Source organism: Saccopteryx leptura, chromosome 2, assembly GCF_036850995.1.
Source record: "Saccopteryx leptura isolate mSacLep1 chromosome 2, mSacLep1_pri_phased_curated, whole genome shotgun sequence".
NCBI classification, from domain to species: domain Eukaryota; kingdom Metazoa; phylum Chordata; class Mammalia; order Chiroptera; family Emballonuridae; genus Saccopteryx; species Saccopteryx leptura.
In genome coordinates this window covers 266,805,163-266,824,108 of record NC_089504.1, presented here as the reverse complement: position 1 = coordinate 266,824,108, position 18,946 = coordinate 266,805,163, and the positions used below count along the sequence as shown (strand labels likewise).

General features: G+C 46.3%; 1 protein-coding gene across 1 annotated transcript in view; it reads left to right on the top strand.

Moving 5' to 3' along the window:
- NIBAN1 (niban apoptosis regulator 1) overlaps positions 1–17,106 on the top strand; it is a 136,270-nt gene extending 119,164 nt beyond the window's left edge. The window contains exons 8-14 of the mRNA XM_066361715.1: positions 541–703; positions 2,551–2,738; positions 4,302–4,463; positions 6,304–6,414; positions 8,033–8,140; positions 13,372–13,483; positions 14,937–17,106. Coding sequence (XP_066217812.1) covers positions 541–703; positions 2,551–2,738; positions 4,302–4,463; positions 6,304–6,414; positions 8,033–8,140; positions 13,372–13,483; positions 14,937–16,033 — 1,941 coding nt within the window. The 3' untranslated portion in view covers positions 16,034–17,106. The remainder of the gene's footprint in view (positions 1–540; positions 704–2,550; positions 2,739–4,301; positions 4,464–6,303; positions 6,415–8,032; positions 8,141–13,371; positions 13,484–14,936) is intronic.
- Positions 17,107–18,946: the final 1,840 nt, after the last annotated feature.

Here is an 18,946-nt window from a genome sequence, read left to right as displayed (position 1 = left end):
CCTTTCTCATCTCTTTTTAGGGTAACCTTTTCTTTCCTTTTTCTTTTTTTAACGAATTCCTTCTCCGGGTAGAGAATGGTGTGCCTTGAGTCTGTTACATCTCACTTAAAAAGGACTAATTTGAACAGATTCTGGCTTTGAAAGAAAAATTAGAATGTGAGTGGTTTCATTTACATCAGGGGTCCCCAAACTATGGCCCCATTGGTGGTCAGTGAGAGGAGCATAGTTCCCATTGAAATACTGGTCAGTTTGTTGATTTAAATTTACTTGTTCTTTATTTTAAATATTGTATTTGTTCCTGTTTTGTTTTTTTACTTTAAAATAAGGTATGTGCAGTGTGCATAGGGATTTGTTCATAGTTTTTTTTATAGTCCGGCCCTCCAACGGTCTGAGGGACAGTGAACTGGTCCCCTGTGTAAAAAGTTTGGGGACCCCTGGTTTACATTATACTAATTCGTGATTGAGCCTCCATCCTGCACGCGACTCCGCCAGGCTCACACCCGCGACAGAGCCTGACGTGCGTGCCGATGCCCGTTGCAGCTCCTCGAGGAGGCCTACAACCTGGTCCAGCACCAAGTCTCTGAAGGCTTACGCACCTTGAAGGAGGAATGTCGAGCTCTGACGAAGGGCCTGGAAGGAACCATTCGGTCCGACATGGATCAGATCGTGACCTCAAAGAACTTTTTAACTGGGAAGATCAAAGGTCAGTGGCGACGATCCAGGTTCCCACTAGTGAAATAAGTCGTGCGTTTAGGGCCGTGTCCCATAGTGAGTATTCATGGTTTCAGAGGAGAATTAAACTGAGGGAACTGGGGAGAAGTGGTACCCGTTGCCATGGGAGCCTGCTTAGAGATGCTACGGAGGGCCTGGCCCTCCCCATGGAAACTCCAGTGGAACGAGGTGGGGGAAACTTGGCTTCTTGACTTGGAGTGGTGCCTGTGTAGTCTGATGCCACCTGCACCCCCACTCCCGTTGTCACACTTTTACACTGAATTGCCACAGCTTCTGACCCATGTTCACAATCACTCTGAAATTCCCATTGGGTGCTTTTCAAATAGGTCTTCTCTCAAAGTTAATTGATAAATAATTCATTATTCTTTTGGCAAATAATGTCACACTGGGGTATCAAGCCAGCCATTTAAGAGTCATAGGTTGTGGCACATGTGAATCATGCAATTGAAAAGTTTTCTTTTTCCCTAGAAATTCTATGACCTGCTTAATAGTCCATATCCCACGTATTTATGAATTATACATAATATTAACCGTATTAGTCATTTTAGGTTCTCAAAATAAGAGGCAGTGTGAAATAACTCTGTGAACTATTTCTGTGGATTAAAATAGGAATGGGACCATTTATCTCACTGGGAGCAAGTTCTTTTGCCAATAAAAATGTAAGAAATGCATTGGAAATTTAGTTCTGTTTCTGCACATTCGGGCGTGACCTTGGTCAACCATCTTACATCTCTAGGCCTCTATTTTTCCTTCTGTAAAGAGGAGGATTGGACATTCAGATGAGTGTGTACCTCCCTTTTCAGTTCTGTGATGCCGTGACAAGGCTATGTGACTTCTTAGCTCCCCAAAGCCAGCTTCCCAGGAGCGAAATCAGGCCTCCTCCAGCCCGAGCTTCCTTCACTGGACCGCTGCTTCCAAATCTGGGCAGTCGTGAGCATCACCTAAGCACTTAGCAACAGCAACAACAATGATAATACCGACTGCCAGGTCCTAGCCAGACTTTCTGAAGCAGGATCTCGTAAATCAAAGGGCAGTATTGGCCTTAGGGAAAAGGGGATGTGGTTACATTTCTTCCCCTCCCTCTTTCTCATTTTCTGTGCTCTGTGCATTAGTGTCACCGGCATGTCATCCTCGATCATCAGAACAAAAGATAATGTTTTTTTAAAAAATTGGGATGGGAATGGGAGGTGGGGGACAAGATAAAACGAATTTGTTCCCATTTGTCCAAGAAAAGACTATACTTGAGTTTTTAGAAAGTCTCTTGAGGAGGGGAGGGGGGAATTGAATTATATGGATTAACTTTTAGAGAAATGAATTAAAATGTAATAAATTGTTAAATAATTAATCATGATGTTGTACACCTGAAGCTAATATAATGTTCTATGTCAATGATACCTCAGTTATTTATTTTTTTGATACCTCAATTTAAAAAAACTTAGTGGATTGTGTTTTCAGAAGACAAGCTATGCATGTATAATGAGGATGATTGATGGGTCACTGGCATTATCTGTGTTGCATTAGGCATTGCATGCGTCTAGGGAGCAAGCAGGAGAATGCATCTCATCCCAGGGCAGAGGAAGGAGTAGGTAGGGAGGGGAGGGGTACTGTGTGTTTTCATTTTCAAAGCACCGAATGGTTTTGGGCATGGTGAGGGCTTGCACTGCTGGCATGGGGCTCCCTGTGCTGGTGTGTCTTGCTGTTGGAGATCACTTTGGTTACTCAGGGCTCTGTGGCACCTCTCCAGCCCCGGCCTGGCTCGAGTGCCTTTGATTCCAACTTTACTGTAAGTCCTGGTTTTCTGGCTATTTCTTCTCTCAGCGATGGTGGCGCAGCCAGCAGAGAAAACCTGTGCTGAGAGCGTGCAGCCGTTCCTGGCGTCCATTCTGGAGGAGCTCATGGGGCCAGTGAGCTCGGGATTCAGCGAAGTGCGCTCACTTTTTGAGAAAGAGGTGGATGAACTCAACCAGAACTTTCAGACCAGCCATGACAGTGCCCAGCTAAAGGAGGTAAGATGTGAAGCCAAGGAGTTCAGTGGGAATGGTCGTTCAGGCCGGGGCTGCCTTTTCTGGGAGCTTTATCTGCATTCGTCTCTTCTTTCCTTCCCTCTTTCTTCCCGTGCACCCTCCCTTCTTTCCTTTCGTTCATCTGTCCTATCCAGTCATCTAATCTGTCTTTCATTTATCCAGCAATGCATTCACCCATCTACCTGATTTCCTTTATTAATGGCTTCAAATTGCCAAAATAACAGCATACACATATATGCAAAATTATACCCACCTACCCAATCCTAGTCCACCTCCAATCCTAGGCTACCTCCCTCCCAACTCCCTGAATGAATTAATATAAGTAGCTTAGAATGTGTCTTCTCATACATTTTCCTGGTCATACAAATATATAACCAGATAGCCTAATTTATATACATTTTGTTGGTTGGTTGGTTGGTTTATAAAAATATAGACTCATGGTAAAAAACAAAACAAAACAAAAAACCCAGTGTTTTTGAAAGTGTGGTCCCTGGACCAGCAGCATCAGCATCGCCTGACTGCTTCCAACGCTGGTTCTCAGGACCCCGTAGCAGTATTTTCCCATTGCAAACACAGTGAGAATGGGCCCCCTGTCCCTTGCTGTTCAGGGAAATCTAGAAATGTAGAATTATCTCTTCCCGGTGACCTGGAAATGAGACAGCAGCACATCCTAGACAATCCACACTCGCCCCCAGGGCTGGAGAGCACTCCTGTTCTCCGGAGAACTCCGCTTTCAGCGTCTTCCTTTCTGTCTGTTTCCACCCACTCGTTTATTCTAGATTTCCAATCTCCAATTATAATATTGTTTTTAAATAACCTTGGAATATAAAATGTATTCTGTTGGCAACAACACTCATGGTGCATGAGTATGTGACAACATTGGGGGTCATGTGGAGAAAAGGTCTGTCACTGTCCTCTTGCTGGAAGCATCATGATCAAGTCATCTTGTGCAAACTAGAGAAGGAAGGACCCCAGTTATTAAAACTGGGTACATCTCCCAGGCCCCTTCCTCTCTCTTACGCCCCATCCACTTGCACCCTAAAGAACTTACAGCACCGGAAGTCCCGGGCACACGGACAGCGCCTCGAACTGTGGGGACTCTGGCATCCCCTAGTCCAGGGGGCACCCTGACCTCCCTGGGATTTTCTGAGAGGGATGTCACTCATTAAAGAAGGCTGTGGAGGCTCATGGACCCAGTAATAATTCCATGTGCCAAAGGATCTACCTGCCTGGTTCTTGAGTTCTGGAAGTGGGAGCTAGGAGCCAGTCCATCAAGATTTTCAGAAGGCTGGACCCCTGAATGCATCCTGGGCCCTCCCATGGTCCAGTTGGTCCTTCTCCAGCCTCTGTCCTTGCAACAGAGCTGCCCAGAGACTCACAAAAGGAAGGAAGAGAATTGTACGTGTCACAGGTGCAGTGATCCAAGGAGTGATCCACTCCAACACCATACGGTTCAGTTGTTTAGAATTTATGCAGTATGTAATATGTGTATAATATTGCTCATCAGTCAGAAGGTGTTTAACTTTTCCCGTCACCAAAACGCAGTACCTGGACCGGCTTAGGAATCTTCCGCTGGACTCCGTGAAGATGGAACCTTGTTACGTGAAAGTCAACCTGCTTCAGGAGCGACTGCAGGACCTCCAGAGCCGCTTCCGGTTCCCCCACGTGGACCTTGTGGTGCAGCGGACGCAGAACTACATGCAGGAGGTGGGAGCCGCAGGGGCATCCTGGGTGGGGTGGGGCCGGCAGGGAGGCCAGCCCCGGGGGGGGGGGGGGAGTGGGGGGGCGATGGGACTCAGGAGTGTGGCCATGGCTTTCCCCATCGTGTCTGTCCTTCCCGCTGGCTTCGTCTTTCTTCCATGTTGATGAATGTCATAGAGTAGAAACAGCTCAGGGAAATGCAGTGACATTAATTAATAATCACTTGATTTGTCAAATCTGTGCTTCTCACCTCAGCTGCACATTAGAATTGTCCGGGAAGCTTTTAAGAAATACTGATGCCTAAACCCCACTCCTAGGGATTCTGATTCTCTCTATATTTTTTAACGATTTTTTAAATAATTGAAATTATATATATATATTTCAATATTTTAAAATTTTTAACAAGTTAAAATAATATTTAAAATAATTTAATTTAAAATATTATATTATAATAATTTAAAGAAGAAACTTACCCTACTCATTCCCACTGTTTCTAGTAATGTGTCTGGGCCCGAGGTCCATTGTTTCAGTTACTGCCCTAACCTGATGCAGAATCAGCTCGTGACTCAATCACAGCTTCACACTTGGCTTTTCTGTGTGTATTTGATAGGTTCCCTTTTTCCCCTCAAGGAACAGGGATGGACAGCACAGACTCTTTCCATATGATGGCGATTTAGAAAGGAAGAACAGATGTGATCACGGAGCGGCTATGTCACAGGCTCTCCGAGGTGCTTACTGCGGGGCCAGACACCCTGCTTGATCCGCTTCAGGGAGCTGATAGGGAGACAGAGTCCTAGTGCTGGATGCTGCGGGATCACAGGCTTGGAAAAGAAAAGGGGATTTTTTTGCCCCCTTAATATGTATAGGCAGCCCTGGCTGGATAGCTCAGTTGGTTAGAGCATCGTTACTGAAGCACAGAGGTTGCTGGTTCGATCCCTGGTCCGGACACATACAGGAAAAGATCTATGTTCCTGTCTCTGTCTCTGTCTCTCTCTCTCTCTCTCTCTCTCCTCCCCCACTTCCTCTCTCACTAAAAATCAATAAATTAAAAAAAAAATTAAATTAAAAATAAGAATACTTGATAAATTTCCTAAAAATATATGTATAGGTAGGATTCAGTGACACACCTTAGTGTCTAACTTCTGTGTTGTGAGGGATTCAAGACAGACAAGGAACAGAACTGGGCACCTGTTGAACACAAGGCCCTGTGACAATGCTGAACCCCCGGTGAAGCATATACAGGGGAGTGCAGGGGAGTCAGAGCTGTGAGCGCCTTCGTTTCCTAACCCACGCGCGGGTCAGCCACTGCCTGCATGGCGCGCTGGCCCTGCCTCCCTTCCCATCCTGGCAGAGGTGTGCGGAGGGGGACGCAGTGGGGAGACACTGCTGGGTTTCCATCCACCTGAGCGAGCATGTGCAGAACAGAAGCAGCCAAAAACAACTGAAGAGGACTCCCACCTCCTCTGTTAAGCCCTGGCTGCAGGTACCAAAGGCTGGAGGAAGGGGATGACCCCAGGAGGTGACAATGTTTTTAATTTTATGGTCATTTTCTAATTCAGGAGTTTAGGAGAAGAGATGAGAAGAAAGGCTACATACATGTATCTGTGTGTGTGTGTGTGTGTGTGTGTGTGTGTGTGTGTGTGTGTTTCTGGGTCTCTTACTTCATGGTGGCCACAAGCCTATTTATTTCACAGTTCAGGCAGTGGGATGAGGACCTGTTGCCCTGGGTCACTCTCAGAGTAGCGCCTGAGGTCATCTCTGCTGGTCATCCCCTCCCTCCTGTCCAGGCGACTTAAACCCGGGATAGTGACCCCGTCTCTCTCTCTCTGCGTTGCTTGGTTTCTAGCTCATGGAGAATGCAGTCTTCACTTTTGAACAGCTGCTTTCCCCACATCTCCAAGGAGAGGCCTCCAAAACATCAGTCGCCATCGAGAAGGTTAAGCTTCGAGTCTTAAAGGTAAAAGTACTTTTTCACTTGTGGGAAGCATAAAACAAGAATGTAAATCCTGTTTCTTTTAAACTGGAAAATACCAGTTCTGTCACTAGCCTCCTCTTCTTGCTCATCTTTTCCATCTTTCCTCCCCAAGGTGCCAGTGATTGTTAAGTGCCAGCAGTTTCCCCAGCACAACTTTCATGCCTCTTCTGCCATCTAGTGGTTATTTTAGGGACTGCAGGTACTCAGCGTCTCAGCGTCGTTGCCCATCAGTAGAAGTGACATGTCCCAGTTTACTTTCAAAGCACTTGGACTTGCCATTTATTGGCTGTCCACTATAAGCAAAGCAGAATGATAGGTATTGCATGAAATATAGAAATAGGGAAGGCACAGCTTATTTCTTCAAATAGTTTACATTTAAATTAGCCAACTTTTTAAAGAAAAATCAACATCTCACGGCAAAGAAAATACATTCCAAGAAAAAAAAAAGCAGCCAAAAATTTTAAAAAAAGAAAAGGAAAAAGAAGATATACCTGCCATGTGAAATCATGTTATTTATAATGTGCTTACTGTTTAAGTATATATGGTTTTAATAATAGGAACTTGCACATGTATGCTATATTTTTAAAGCTTTTTGGGGGGAAAAATCTTGTTTAATTTGATCCTCACAAGAACCTGTGAGATAATTAGAATATGTCCCCATTGTAAACATAAGGAAACTGGCTCTCTAAGGACTAATGTGACTTATGTAAGATCAATAGGCTAGTCAATTGTGAACCTAGAGCTTAAATTATCCTTAAACCTGCTGCACTAAATTTTTATTTCCTCTTTCCCCTAAACCACCATTTTTTAAACTGGTATGCCACAATAATTTTTAAAACTTGCAATACCTAACTATTTAGTCAGGGAACTGACCTCTTTTAAACCCTTAGATCGTCAAATTAAAAAATGGCAACAGCCAATCCAACAATAGCCACCTGGTGTGAATGAATCAAAATTATACCTATTCTTTTTGTCAGATAGGCAAAAAATAGATCTTTTGGTGTGGCGCAGAATTTTAGTAATTAGCTTATGTGTGCCGCGAGATGTAAAAGGTTGAACATCACTGTCCTGAACAGTGCTTGGAGCGGATCTAAGTTCCACAGCACCCAGGAGGGGTCCCTGAATTTCAGACCTGATCCTGAGGACTCACAGGCAGTTAGAAACACTGGCAACCAAATTATTGAAATTAAAAGCAATGTTTATCCTGGTGACATACATGATAATGAACTTGAAATTGAGAAGGGAAATATATCAATGTCAATATCCCCTCCAGTGTCAGGACACTTCGTGCTTCTTAGGACAGTTCGTTTTTTCTCTGGACATGTTTAACTGCAAGACCGTGCCAAAGTTGCTGTATTGATCTTGCCTCAGTTTCCATATCTGCAAGAGGGGAGGGTGAGATGGGTCATTCTCAGTCACAACCTCCCCCTAGAGTGTGAGAAAATTGTGTGGGAAGATCTCAGAGATCTTGGAAACACCGCAAGGGTCCTCAGGAATTAGGGGAGGGGGAGAGGAAGTAGGTGGCTGAGTTTTTTGTTTCAGTGTAACCTAACAGATGGTAGTGTTGTTATTTAGCATGTGTTTCTATCTCTATTGACAGCAATATGATTATGACAGCAGCACCATCCGGAAGAGGATATTTCAAGAGGCACTCGTTCAAATCACACTGCCCACTGTGCAGAAGGCCCTGGCATCCACGTGCAAACCAGTAAGGGCTGGAATACTCCAGAGATCCTGTTCTTATTGCCTGTGAAGTTTAAGCGCATTTTGCTTGTTTGTTTGTTTGTTTGCTATGATGTGCTTTCAAACAGTAGAAGAGGCCAGCAAACTTTTCTGTAAATGGTCCAATAGTAAATATTTTAGGCTTCATGGGCCATACTTTTTCTGTTGCAACTACCCAGATCTGCTGTTATGGCCCCAAAGCAGCTATAGACTCTACATAGACAAATAGGCACATCTGTCTTTCAACGTAACTTTATTTACAAAACCAAGCAGCCTGCCGGATTTGCTGACCCGTCGACTAGAAAAAAATCTCAAAGGGTAATGACCTGAGTTTGAGCCAAGCTAAGGCTTGCTATAGGACACCTGAGAATACCAGATGTGCCTTATTATAGTATGACTCCGAGGTCCAACATGGCCTCTGAGACTTGACCACTCCATCCAGGAAAAAGATCCTAAGTAGCATGATTGTGGGAGGTTATGTTCTGTTGAATCCAGAAATGTTTGTTTAGTGAAGTCAATGAAAAAAAATCATTTAAAGCTGATTTGAATCCCAGGCAGCCAGGGACAGCCATTATTATGAAGTGTGACTTAGTCTGCAGAGCAGAGTAATGGGTGAGCCGACTCTGGAGGCTGGGTCGAGACCTGGGTTCAAGTCCTGGTTCATCCAGGTATCAGCTCTTGAGCCTCAGGCAAGTTACTTTTCCTCTCTCTTGTCCTAGACTTCATCTTCTAGAAAATGGAGATAGGAATGCCTTGCAAGTATTCTTCTTATGATTGAGAAGACTAGAATGAGTCAATTACCATTTAATGAGCGCTTACTATATGCAAGGCACTATGTTAAACACTTTGCGTGGATTAGCTCAAAGATTCTCAGGACAGCCCTATGAGGAGGTATATGAGGAGGTACTATTTATATCCTTGTTGCAGCAATGAGGGGTTACGTAGTGGGCCCAAAATCGCAGAGCTGGTCACCTAACATGGGATGCTCTTAGTAAATGGTTAATGGTACTACTACTCCTTATGCGTTTCAGACATGATCTATGAGGCTGGACATTTGCAAGGCTTGCTCTATCTTGAAGTAGATGATAAAGAGTGTTTCTAATTTAAAAGGGGCCTTTGGCAGCTTAGAGAGTCTCCAAGCATGGGAACATTAGAGTCCTTTGCGTGAGTTATTTCACTGTGACAGTCTCTTCAGTCACTTTTATATTCTGTAAATGCTGTCTGTCTTCAAAGTGTCATCAGCATATTGAGTCCCTGGCATTTATTTCTGGGGGTGTAATTCTTCCATAGAAAGGGATTTGATGAGGCCAGAGGAGTCAAGAATCTGTCTATACGATCGCCCCTTGACCCACGTAGATGGAAAAGTTCAGCCGTCCAGAGGATGACTCAGCCTGCCTCCGGCCGTGTCTGCACACAGACTCCGTGCTTAGGATGCTGTCCTTTTCTGATCCCAAAGGAAGTCTGCGGCCTCGGAACCCCCTCCTCCGAGAAAGGGTGAAGGGTTAGGAAAATCTCCCCTCCATCTGCCCTCCTCTTTGCAAACATCAGCAGAGCTGTACCCAAGTTGCAAGAGGCTCTTGTATTTTTTAATCAAGAGGGACTAGTTTCAAAGGAAGCTGAGACCCAGAGTTTTCTGTAATGAAGTACAGTATATGGTGTTGATGTCAAGAGATTTTCTTTTTAAATCTGGGTTTACAGAATAGATAAATTAGGGGAGCATCAGCTTTAGAAAAGAATTCTTTATTTTGTGAGAGTATGTGTTTCCTTTGGGTCTGTAAGTTGCAGCTTCCTAGGTCTGAGGTTCTTAACTCAAAATTGACGTTAGAATTGCCTGGGCAGCTTTAAAGAAGTTCTGGTTCCTCAAGACCCTCTCTAAGGGATTCAGTTTAATTGCTTTAGAGCAGTGGTTCTCAAAGGGTGCGCCTGGTGCACCCTATGGTATTCCAGAGAAATACAGTATGTGCCTGTTGGGGACCAAAAAACAAACAGAGATTTTGGAGTTTAGATTTTGGGGGGACAGAGGTGTGGGGAATTGGCTGTAAACTGACAGTCTGCCCAATCCCCCACCTCACTTGCCTGATTAGGTTGCAAAAGGCTGTTAAGCTGTGGTGCTGGATTGTTTACACTACCCCCCATGTTCCCGGGAAAGACTGGAGGCAAGTTTCTTCTATCCTTTGTTTGCTGTAAAGTTAAGATGATATGTATGGTGGGGGTTTTTTGCACTCAACACAATTAAGAGTAAAAAGAGAGGAATTATTTAATGTATTGATGAGGAAATGAGAGTTTGCCTTTCAAATATATGTCCAAACATTGAAGAAATTACTAGGACACATCAGGCTCATGTTTCTCATAAACACAAGAATGAAACAACTTAACACATTCACACCGGGACCTGCCGAATTTACTAAATCTTACTAAGAATGTATCTATATATATATTTTATTTTTTAACCCCTTTATTACAAATTCTAAAAAACATAACTCAAAAAAATGTAACATAAAAATGTTTTTAATGTCAGAATAAATTTAATTTTGTCATATTTATTTTGTTTAATTTCCATAAAAGCACGCTTGGACTTTATATATTTTTTTCTTCAATATTTGACTTAATTATTATAACATATTTCTCAGAAATTTGTATATGGTGTGCCTACAATTATTCATAGGATTTCAAATGCGCCTCGACTTCAAAAAGTTTGAGAACCACTGCTCTAGAGAATTAGACACTTGTCATAGTTCAATTTATTTAATATAAAAGATTTGTTTTGTGAAGCTGGGCACATCACGACAGTATAAATGTCCTTTGAAATTGTCCCTCTCCACAGAATTATTTAGCTGGTTAACATTTTAACGGCCTCCTGTTTTCTCAGCAAATGTAATAAATATGTATCAGAGATGACCCAGGTGCTGGGCCAGGCCAGCACCCTGTCCCTGCTGTCCTGGGGTCCAGAGCCTGGAGGCAGGAGACAGGCACAGCAATAGCCTTGTGGGAAGAGTTCTCTGTGGCTGGAGATCCGAGGAGGTTGCCCTGCTTGTGGGGTCCGGGGGTTCTGCCCAGAGTCCCGAGGGATGACGAGCAATCAGGGGAACAAGGAACGGGAGACCACGCGGCAGCATGAAAGGGTGTCGCAGACGGGAACCTGTGCCCTTGCTTCCCAGAGGGAGAGAGAGGTGCAGAGCGGCCATGAGGCTTGTCCAGGGCCCCGCAGCCAGTCCCGGGCCGTGTCAGTCACTTGGGCAGTGTGCTTCCTGTACAGTTCTCATCTGCGTGCCAGTCCTGTCCCACAGACCCCCTTGGGCCGTGGAGGCTCATGGCTCTCAATCCTTTATCTTTCCTCTAGAGCAGTGGTCCCCAACCTTTTTTGGGCCACAGACCGGTTTAATGTCAGGAAATTTTTTCACGGACCAGCCTTTAGGGTGGGACGGATAAATGTATCACGTGACTGAGACAAGCGCCAAGAGTGAGTCTTAGACGGATGTGACAGAGGGAATCTGGTCATTTTTAAAAAATGAAACATCGTTCAGACTTAAATATAAATAAAACAGAAATAATGTAAGTTATTTTTTCTTTCTCTGCAGACCAATACCAAATGGCCCACGGACCGGTACCGGTCCGCGACCCGGGGGTTGGGGACCACTGCTCTAGGGTACATAGAAAGGGATCCCAGGAGAGCTCTTGATGATCTGGTCCCGGGCTACTACAGACCCCCAAGTCCTAGTGCTGAGCGTGGTCTGAATGTGGTGGCTTCTGATCACCTGTTGTAAATTCGGTCCCTCCAGGCAAAAGACATCAAACCCTGCTGCTAAGTCCCTGGCTCTCTGAGAGCCACATGTCAGGGGCCCTCTTCCAGCATCCTCAGGGGCTGGGACTGCTGAGTTGATCGCTGGGATACCATTTAGTACTTTTTGATCCCTGCTCTGTCCTTCTGCTGATAACTGGCAAGCCACTTGGAAACCCCTGGGAAGCAAGAAGGGTTAAAAGATTTTGCATCCTGCCTGGGTTGTCTTAGAGGAATTGATGAGTGCCGGGGCCATTTGGAGGGAGTGAGGAGAATGTTCCAGAAGGGTCCTTGACTAGAGATTCTCACATCTGAGAAGGGGCCCCGTTCTGATAAAGTCAGACACACATCTACTCTAGGATCCAACAGTCCCACCTCTAGGTATTGACTCACAATAATTCAGTCCTCAAATCTACAAAAATCATGCACAAGAATGTTCAGAGCATTGACATTCCTCCCCCCAAAAGTGGGGGGGGGATCTCAACAGCCATCAACAGGAGTATGGATAAACAACTTCAGTTTATCCGCATGACAAATGCCTCACCCAGGCCGCTGACACACGTGGCAATGTGGATGAATCATGGAAACAAACACAAAAGAATAGAGGGTTCCACTTACATAAAGTTCAAGGACAAGAAAAACTAAGCTAGTGTGATGGATATTAGATCAGTGCTTGTCTTTGGGGAGATGTCGACTAGGAAGGGGCACGGGACTGATGTCCTCTCTTGATTTGGGTTATGGTTTCGTGGGTTTATATCTTCAAAATCGTTAAGCTGTACTTTTAACATGTTTGCATTTTATTATGTGTAACATGTACCTTGTTAAGTACTGCAGCTTTTTTTTTTTTTTTTTTTTTTGAGAGGAGGGGAGATAGTGAGACAGACTCCCACAGGTTCCCTGACCGGGATCTACTCGGCAACCCCGTCTGGGACAGATGTTCTAATCAACTGAGCTATTTTTATCACCTGAGGCTGACACCCTCTGACCAACTGAGCTATCCTAAGTGCCCGGGGCTGATGCTTGAACCAATTGAGCCATTGGCTGTGGGAGGGGAAGAGGGAGAAAAGAGGAAGTGGGAGGGGGAGAGAAGCAGATGGTTGCTTATTCTGTGTGCCCTGACTGGGAGTAGAACCTGGGATGTCCATATGCTGGTCTGATGCTCTATCCACTGAGCAAGCCGGCCCCAGGGCCCACTGTTGGCATTTTTTTAAAAAGAAAACACTTCAGTATGATAGAAAAATAATAAAAAAAAGAAAGAGCCCAGATTCATTGTCACCCCTTGAGCTGATCTAATCTCTGGGTCTATCCCTTGAAGCACTTACAGTGTGCACCCTGGTCTAAGGGCGCGAGCCTCGGGGGTCCGGGGTGGGACTCGTCCTCTCCGTGTCTCCTCCACGACCTGGCCTCACGCGTTGTCCCCTTTGCCTCTCACTCTCTAGGAACTTCAGAAATACGAGCAGTTCATCTTCGCAGATCACACCAACATGATCCACGTTGAAAACGTGTACGAGGAGATTTTACATCAGATTCTCCTTGATGAGACCCTGAAAGGTGAGGAAGGTTTACCTGGTGCTGGAGGGCATTCTAATAGAGGGGTCACCTGAGAAATGGGACCCATTGTGGCCAGCTGGGTTTTCTCAGCAGGTGGGCGAGGGGAAGGGGAAATTGATGTTGCTGGGCAGATAGAGAGGGGAGAGCAGGAAGGAGGGAGGGATACTAACTAACCCTGACACTATACCGGCCCATTAGATAGTCTTCCTCTTCCAATGCAAAGAACTCCATGAGCCGGGAATGTTAAGCTTCATTTTTCAGACAAGAAAACTGAGGTTCGGGGAGATTAAACCTAGGGTGTCTCATGGACAGCTGTCTTCCTCCAGCTGTTCCCGACAGAACAAAGGAAACAGGGCTCTTCTCAGCCGCAGGTGCACAGCCCCGCCCAGAGAGGGAGGAGGGGAGCCCAGGAGCAGCTGTTCTCCTGGTGACACATTCCTCACCTCCTCTCAGCTGCGCAGAAAAAGACACCGGGTGATGGCACAGCTGGGAAAGCTTGCTGGGACTCTAGCACCCGGTGTGGAATCAGCAATAAGTTGTGCAGTAAAAATGTTTGTGGCAGAAATGCCTGTGGCAAAGGTATCTACAGCAAAGATGCCGTGGCGAGTGTACCAAAACCCATTCTGGATGCAACGGGTCAACTCTCGCTGCATGCTCAGTGCTGAGAATCTGTTACCCATCCAGGACTGTCCTGTGGGGAAAAGCAGAGCAACGTAAGGCCTGTCCGAGGGGCGGTTCAGTCAGTGTAGCTTAGCAGCTAGTAAAATGTGCTGGGGGCCTCTGCGAGTGATACATTGTCAGCTCCTTGGTAGCAAGGGACATATCTTACGCATCTTTGGATTCACAGAGCTGATCCCCTAGCCCAGTGGTCCCCAACCTTTTTTGGGCCACGGACCGGTTTAATGTCAGGAAATATTTTCACGGACCTGCCTTTAGGGTGGGACGGATAAATGTATCACGTGACCGAGACAAGCGTCAAGAGTGAGTCTTAGACGGATTGGTAACAGAGGGAATCTGGTCATTTTTAAAAAATAAAACATCGTTCAGACTTAAATATAAATAAAATGGAAATAATGTAAGTTATTTATTCTTTCTCTGTGAACTGGTACCAAACAGCCCACGGACCGGTACCGGTCCGTGGCCCGGGGGTTGGGGACCACTGCCCTAGCCATACCTGGTGTTTGCTGTTTGAATAAATGAGTGCACGAATAAATGAATGAATGAATGAATGAATGAATACGGCAGAGGTCCAGAGTTTGGAATGAGTTCGCAGGCTTCGATCATCAGGGAAGGCTACCTGGAAGAGGGCGGATGTAAGCTGGAACTTGAACCTGAGAACTCTGGACAGCTAGCAAGGCTGAGAGGGGAGTTTGGCTTCTGGGTAACATCAGGAAAAGCCAGGCTGGCCAGCGCAGAGCATAAACGTCATGCTTTGTTTTCTGGTCTCTTTCAGTGATAAAGGAAGCTGCTATCCTGAAAAAACACAACTTATTCGAAGACAACGTAGCCTTGCCCAGCGAGAGCGTGTCCAGCCTAACGGATCTGAAGACCCCCGCGGGGTCAAACCAAGCCAGCCCGGCCAGGAGAGCCTCGGCCATTCTGCCAGAGGTTGCGGACAGCCAGACCCCCAGTAATGAAGTATTCCAGGAGTCGGGGGCACAGCGACAGCCTGGGGTCCCCAGTCCGCTGGCCAAAGGAGAGAGCCTTTCTTTCCCAGGTGCGGCCGGGCAGGTGATTCTTTCCAGCATGGGGGACACTGTCGTGAACACTGTGGCTACCGAGGACGTGGCGGGAGCCGGGGGCACACGCTCCTCGCAGCCTGAGTTTGGAGGGACTCCTGAGGGCGGAGACCCCGGCCGCGGAAAGCCAGGACCCCCTTCCGCCTCGGGCTCCTTGAAGGAGCTCAGAAATTTGTTGACGGTGACCATTGAAGTGCCAGTGGTGTCTGACGCCCTCGAGATGGAAAAAGATGCACATCAGGAGCCCCTTGTCCCCCAAGAAGTTGAAAAAGAAGAGGAGACAACCCAAACCTACACAGAGGCCCATGGGGCCGCTGCCTGCCGTCAGGACACCTGTGAAGACGGTGGAGGCGGGGACAGGGACAGGGCGGTCCCTTCTCTGGCCGCCGAGGCCCGGGCTGGGGCGGTGGGGCCTGGGCCGAGTGCTGAGGCTCAGCCGGCCTGCCGGGGGCTCGGCCAGGGTGCCAGCGGCCCGGGCCCCGCAGAGGGGCCGGCACAGGCTGGGAGTCCCGCGGGGAGGGAGTGCCCACGGAGCCCTCCCAGCCAGGACGCCCTTGCAGGAGGGGAGGCCCCGCTCCAGGGAGGTGCTGAGCCCCTCGGCCCCAGTGAGAGCCAGGTCTCTGCGGGAGAAGACATGGTGGAGGGGAAGGGCGGGGCAGCCCACGCGACTGCCAGCCTGAGTGCAGAGATGAAGGGCGCCCGTGTCCACGAGTGTCAGTGGGTGGTTGAGGACGCTCCAGACACCGACATCCTGGGTCCACAGGGAGGGGATGCGAGGGAGAGTCCCTCCGAGCAACCGTCGGAGGAGTGAAAGGCACGATTTGGCAAAAGCATTTCTTTGAACAAACTCAGCCAGTGGGTTAGTTATGGGTACACATAAGGGGTGCATGGGGGTTGTTACAAAAAAAATGTATTAAGTACTTCCTTAATTTGTGAAATGAAATCAGAGGGGATGCACGCAGGGCACGAGCACTGAGGCAGACCTTTGTGGCATTGAACTCTCACGAATTGTTGCTTTAGCATTTTAATAGGGACATTAAGGTAAAGGAGGGTTTGGGGTGAGAGGCGGCTTGAGGCTGTTGGGGGAGGGAGGGAGTGTCGCACCGGGACGGGGAAGCGGCAGGAGCACGGTTTGAGTGCACTCTGCTCACTTTCTTCTATTGAACTTTAAGGCTTTTCAGATCTTTGTCAGGATGCAAATATGCGATTCCAGCTCCACCGTCTACTGTACCGACCTCACTAAGGGCTCAGCAGGTGTCCACAGTCAGGCTGCAGGAAAGGGTAGGCAGAAGGTAGGTGGTGACCACCGGTCACCCCGCTGTGTGCAGCTCACGGAGCCCAAGAGGTCTCCAGACGCTGAGCAGGATCTGAGGAAGGCTGTGTTCCCTGGGGTGGGCTGGGCCTCCTAATAATTCTGCTATCAATGTCTTGTTAATTAATCATGTTGATTCTAATTAATCAGCTTTTGGAGAAATTCAGAGGAGGCAAGAAAATCTCCCTGGCACGTTTAAGCATCCCAAATTAACCTTAGACTGTGCAGAGAAGGAGCTTAGCTAACTTGGGTATAAAGCCTGCCAGTTAAACAAATGTTATTGAAACAGCTACTCTGTGCCACATGCTGGGTTAGGCATAGTACCAAAGGAAAAAAAAAAAAAAAAAGAGGAAGAAAGGTAAAGTGCTTTTGTTCAGTATCAATTAAAAAGCCCAGGCAATTTAATCTAAGAAAATGCCAGTTTTCAAAAGATAGGTTTTCTGTGCTGACATGAAAGCCTTCTGTCTTCCTATCAAAGCAGTCCTGGTTTACTCCCAGAAGGAAATAAAGTAGATAAATAAATAAAATAAATCAAAAAGTAAAGAGAGAGAAAGAGAGCGAGAAAGAAAAAAGCCAAAAATATGCACACATTTAAGTTCCAAAGTTGTGAGCAAAAGTAGAAATCATTTGTGCGGTCATGTGGCAAGTTAATTGAGTCTGTTATGTCTCAGGCGCTGGAGCTCTGTAGTTAAAAAGATCTGTTCCTTCCTCCCAGAAGTTACACTTTAGCAGAAACAGACACAAACACATCTGAATCGAATGCTAGATGTAGAAGAGACTTACACAAAACATTGAACAAAGGAGTATTCTGTTGTCCTTTAGAAAATATCTACTTCCTAAAAGCTTCAGCCCTGGGACTGTATCTTCATATTTCCCTCCACAAATTTTAATATTAGATCCCAATATATTGTCCCAATTGTTTGTTTTGATCACTATCAGCAAGTAAGTTTATATCGGTTCTTTAGAGGATTTGTTCCCAGTTTAACCATTTAAGCAGGAAGTCAAACATCTCCCTCTCTACCTCACCATGAAGAATTTCTTCGATTTCTCGGTTTTAAAGGAAGAAAGATTATCAGCCTCAATATAATCTCCTATTACAGCTTTTCTCAGAGCACCTAGATCCTCACATCGATGAAGGATCTCCTTACGGGTAAAGGAGGCGGAGACCACGTCTCCCTGGTGCCTGTAATTCCCAGTGCTCGCACCTATCCCTGCATTTAGCATGGAATACCAAAGCTATGTTTACTTCCCATCTCTTCCAGGGTTCTTCTCTTCAAGGACAGAAACTAGGGTTTAGTCATCAGATGTGCTTCCTGCTAGAAACGTACAGCCCTGAGCAATGGCCCTGTGCCTCCTCAAGTCACTTTAACATCCCTGGTGCCTAGCAAGGAACTGGCCTATGTCAGGCTGCTCAGGAAATGCAAGAACCCACACCCCTTAACTATGCTGTCCGTGCTGGGGCTATTTGGGGCTTGCTGTCAGCCAGGGAGATGTTTTTTAATTGGGCTCTCTGCCCTTGGGGAGTCTTCCCTTAAATCAAGTCTGAAGGGCCGATGGCCACATGGTCAGATGCTCTGCCCAGTATGGCAAGGAGCCAAAGGAACAGTGCCCAGCCCTGCCAACCACTGCCCTTCTCTCTGGGAGAATGGTGACAAGGTCACAGCCCAGGCTGCCACCAGCAGGAGCTTCTCAGCTTTCTCCTCGTTCTCACATCAGGGCTTCTTGAACCCTTGGGAAGCTGAGTAATTTATTCCAACCCTAAAAGAGAGTACATTTCACGGCCTTGGATGGATAGAAGAACATCAGTGCCCTCCCTTGACCGGTCCTGTAGCCCAAGGGGACTGGGCACTGAGTAGGAGGATGCACCTGAGGACACAGAGAATTTTTCTGTACGTATTGCACAAAAGACGAGTTCACTAGACTGTGTAGGATGATTGTTCCATTTGTAGATGGAACAGGAAACTAAAGTGCATTAAAAATATTCCTTGTTCACTTTAACAGGGTGAATGCAATAAATTCTTACTGCCATGAGTTTGTTGCTTTTAATACAGACTTCTTTGTGTGGCCTCTGAGTTTCCAGGTTGGAGCGAGGTTTCTGTGATTTCAGTGAACAGCATGAAAAGCCTTTGCAAGCTGCTTGGGGCAGGGGCGGGGGGTGGAGGATGGGGAGGGTCTCTCCTATGGGCAAATCTATTAGAAATACACCAAACCTCAAGATGTGGTTTTTGGCAAAAATATCATGACTTTCAAGTAGCTATGTTACTATTGACCTTTTACAAAGAAATAATAGTTTCCTTTAAAAAATAATTAGCTGGTCATTATGGAGAGAAAATTCTCTTTAAGAAAAATAAAAAAATAAAAAACGTTTTGGAGATCACAAGGATAACATTCCCAGTTTGTCCAAAAGCTTTA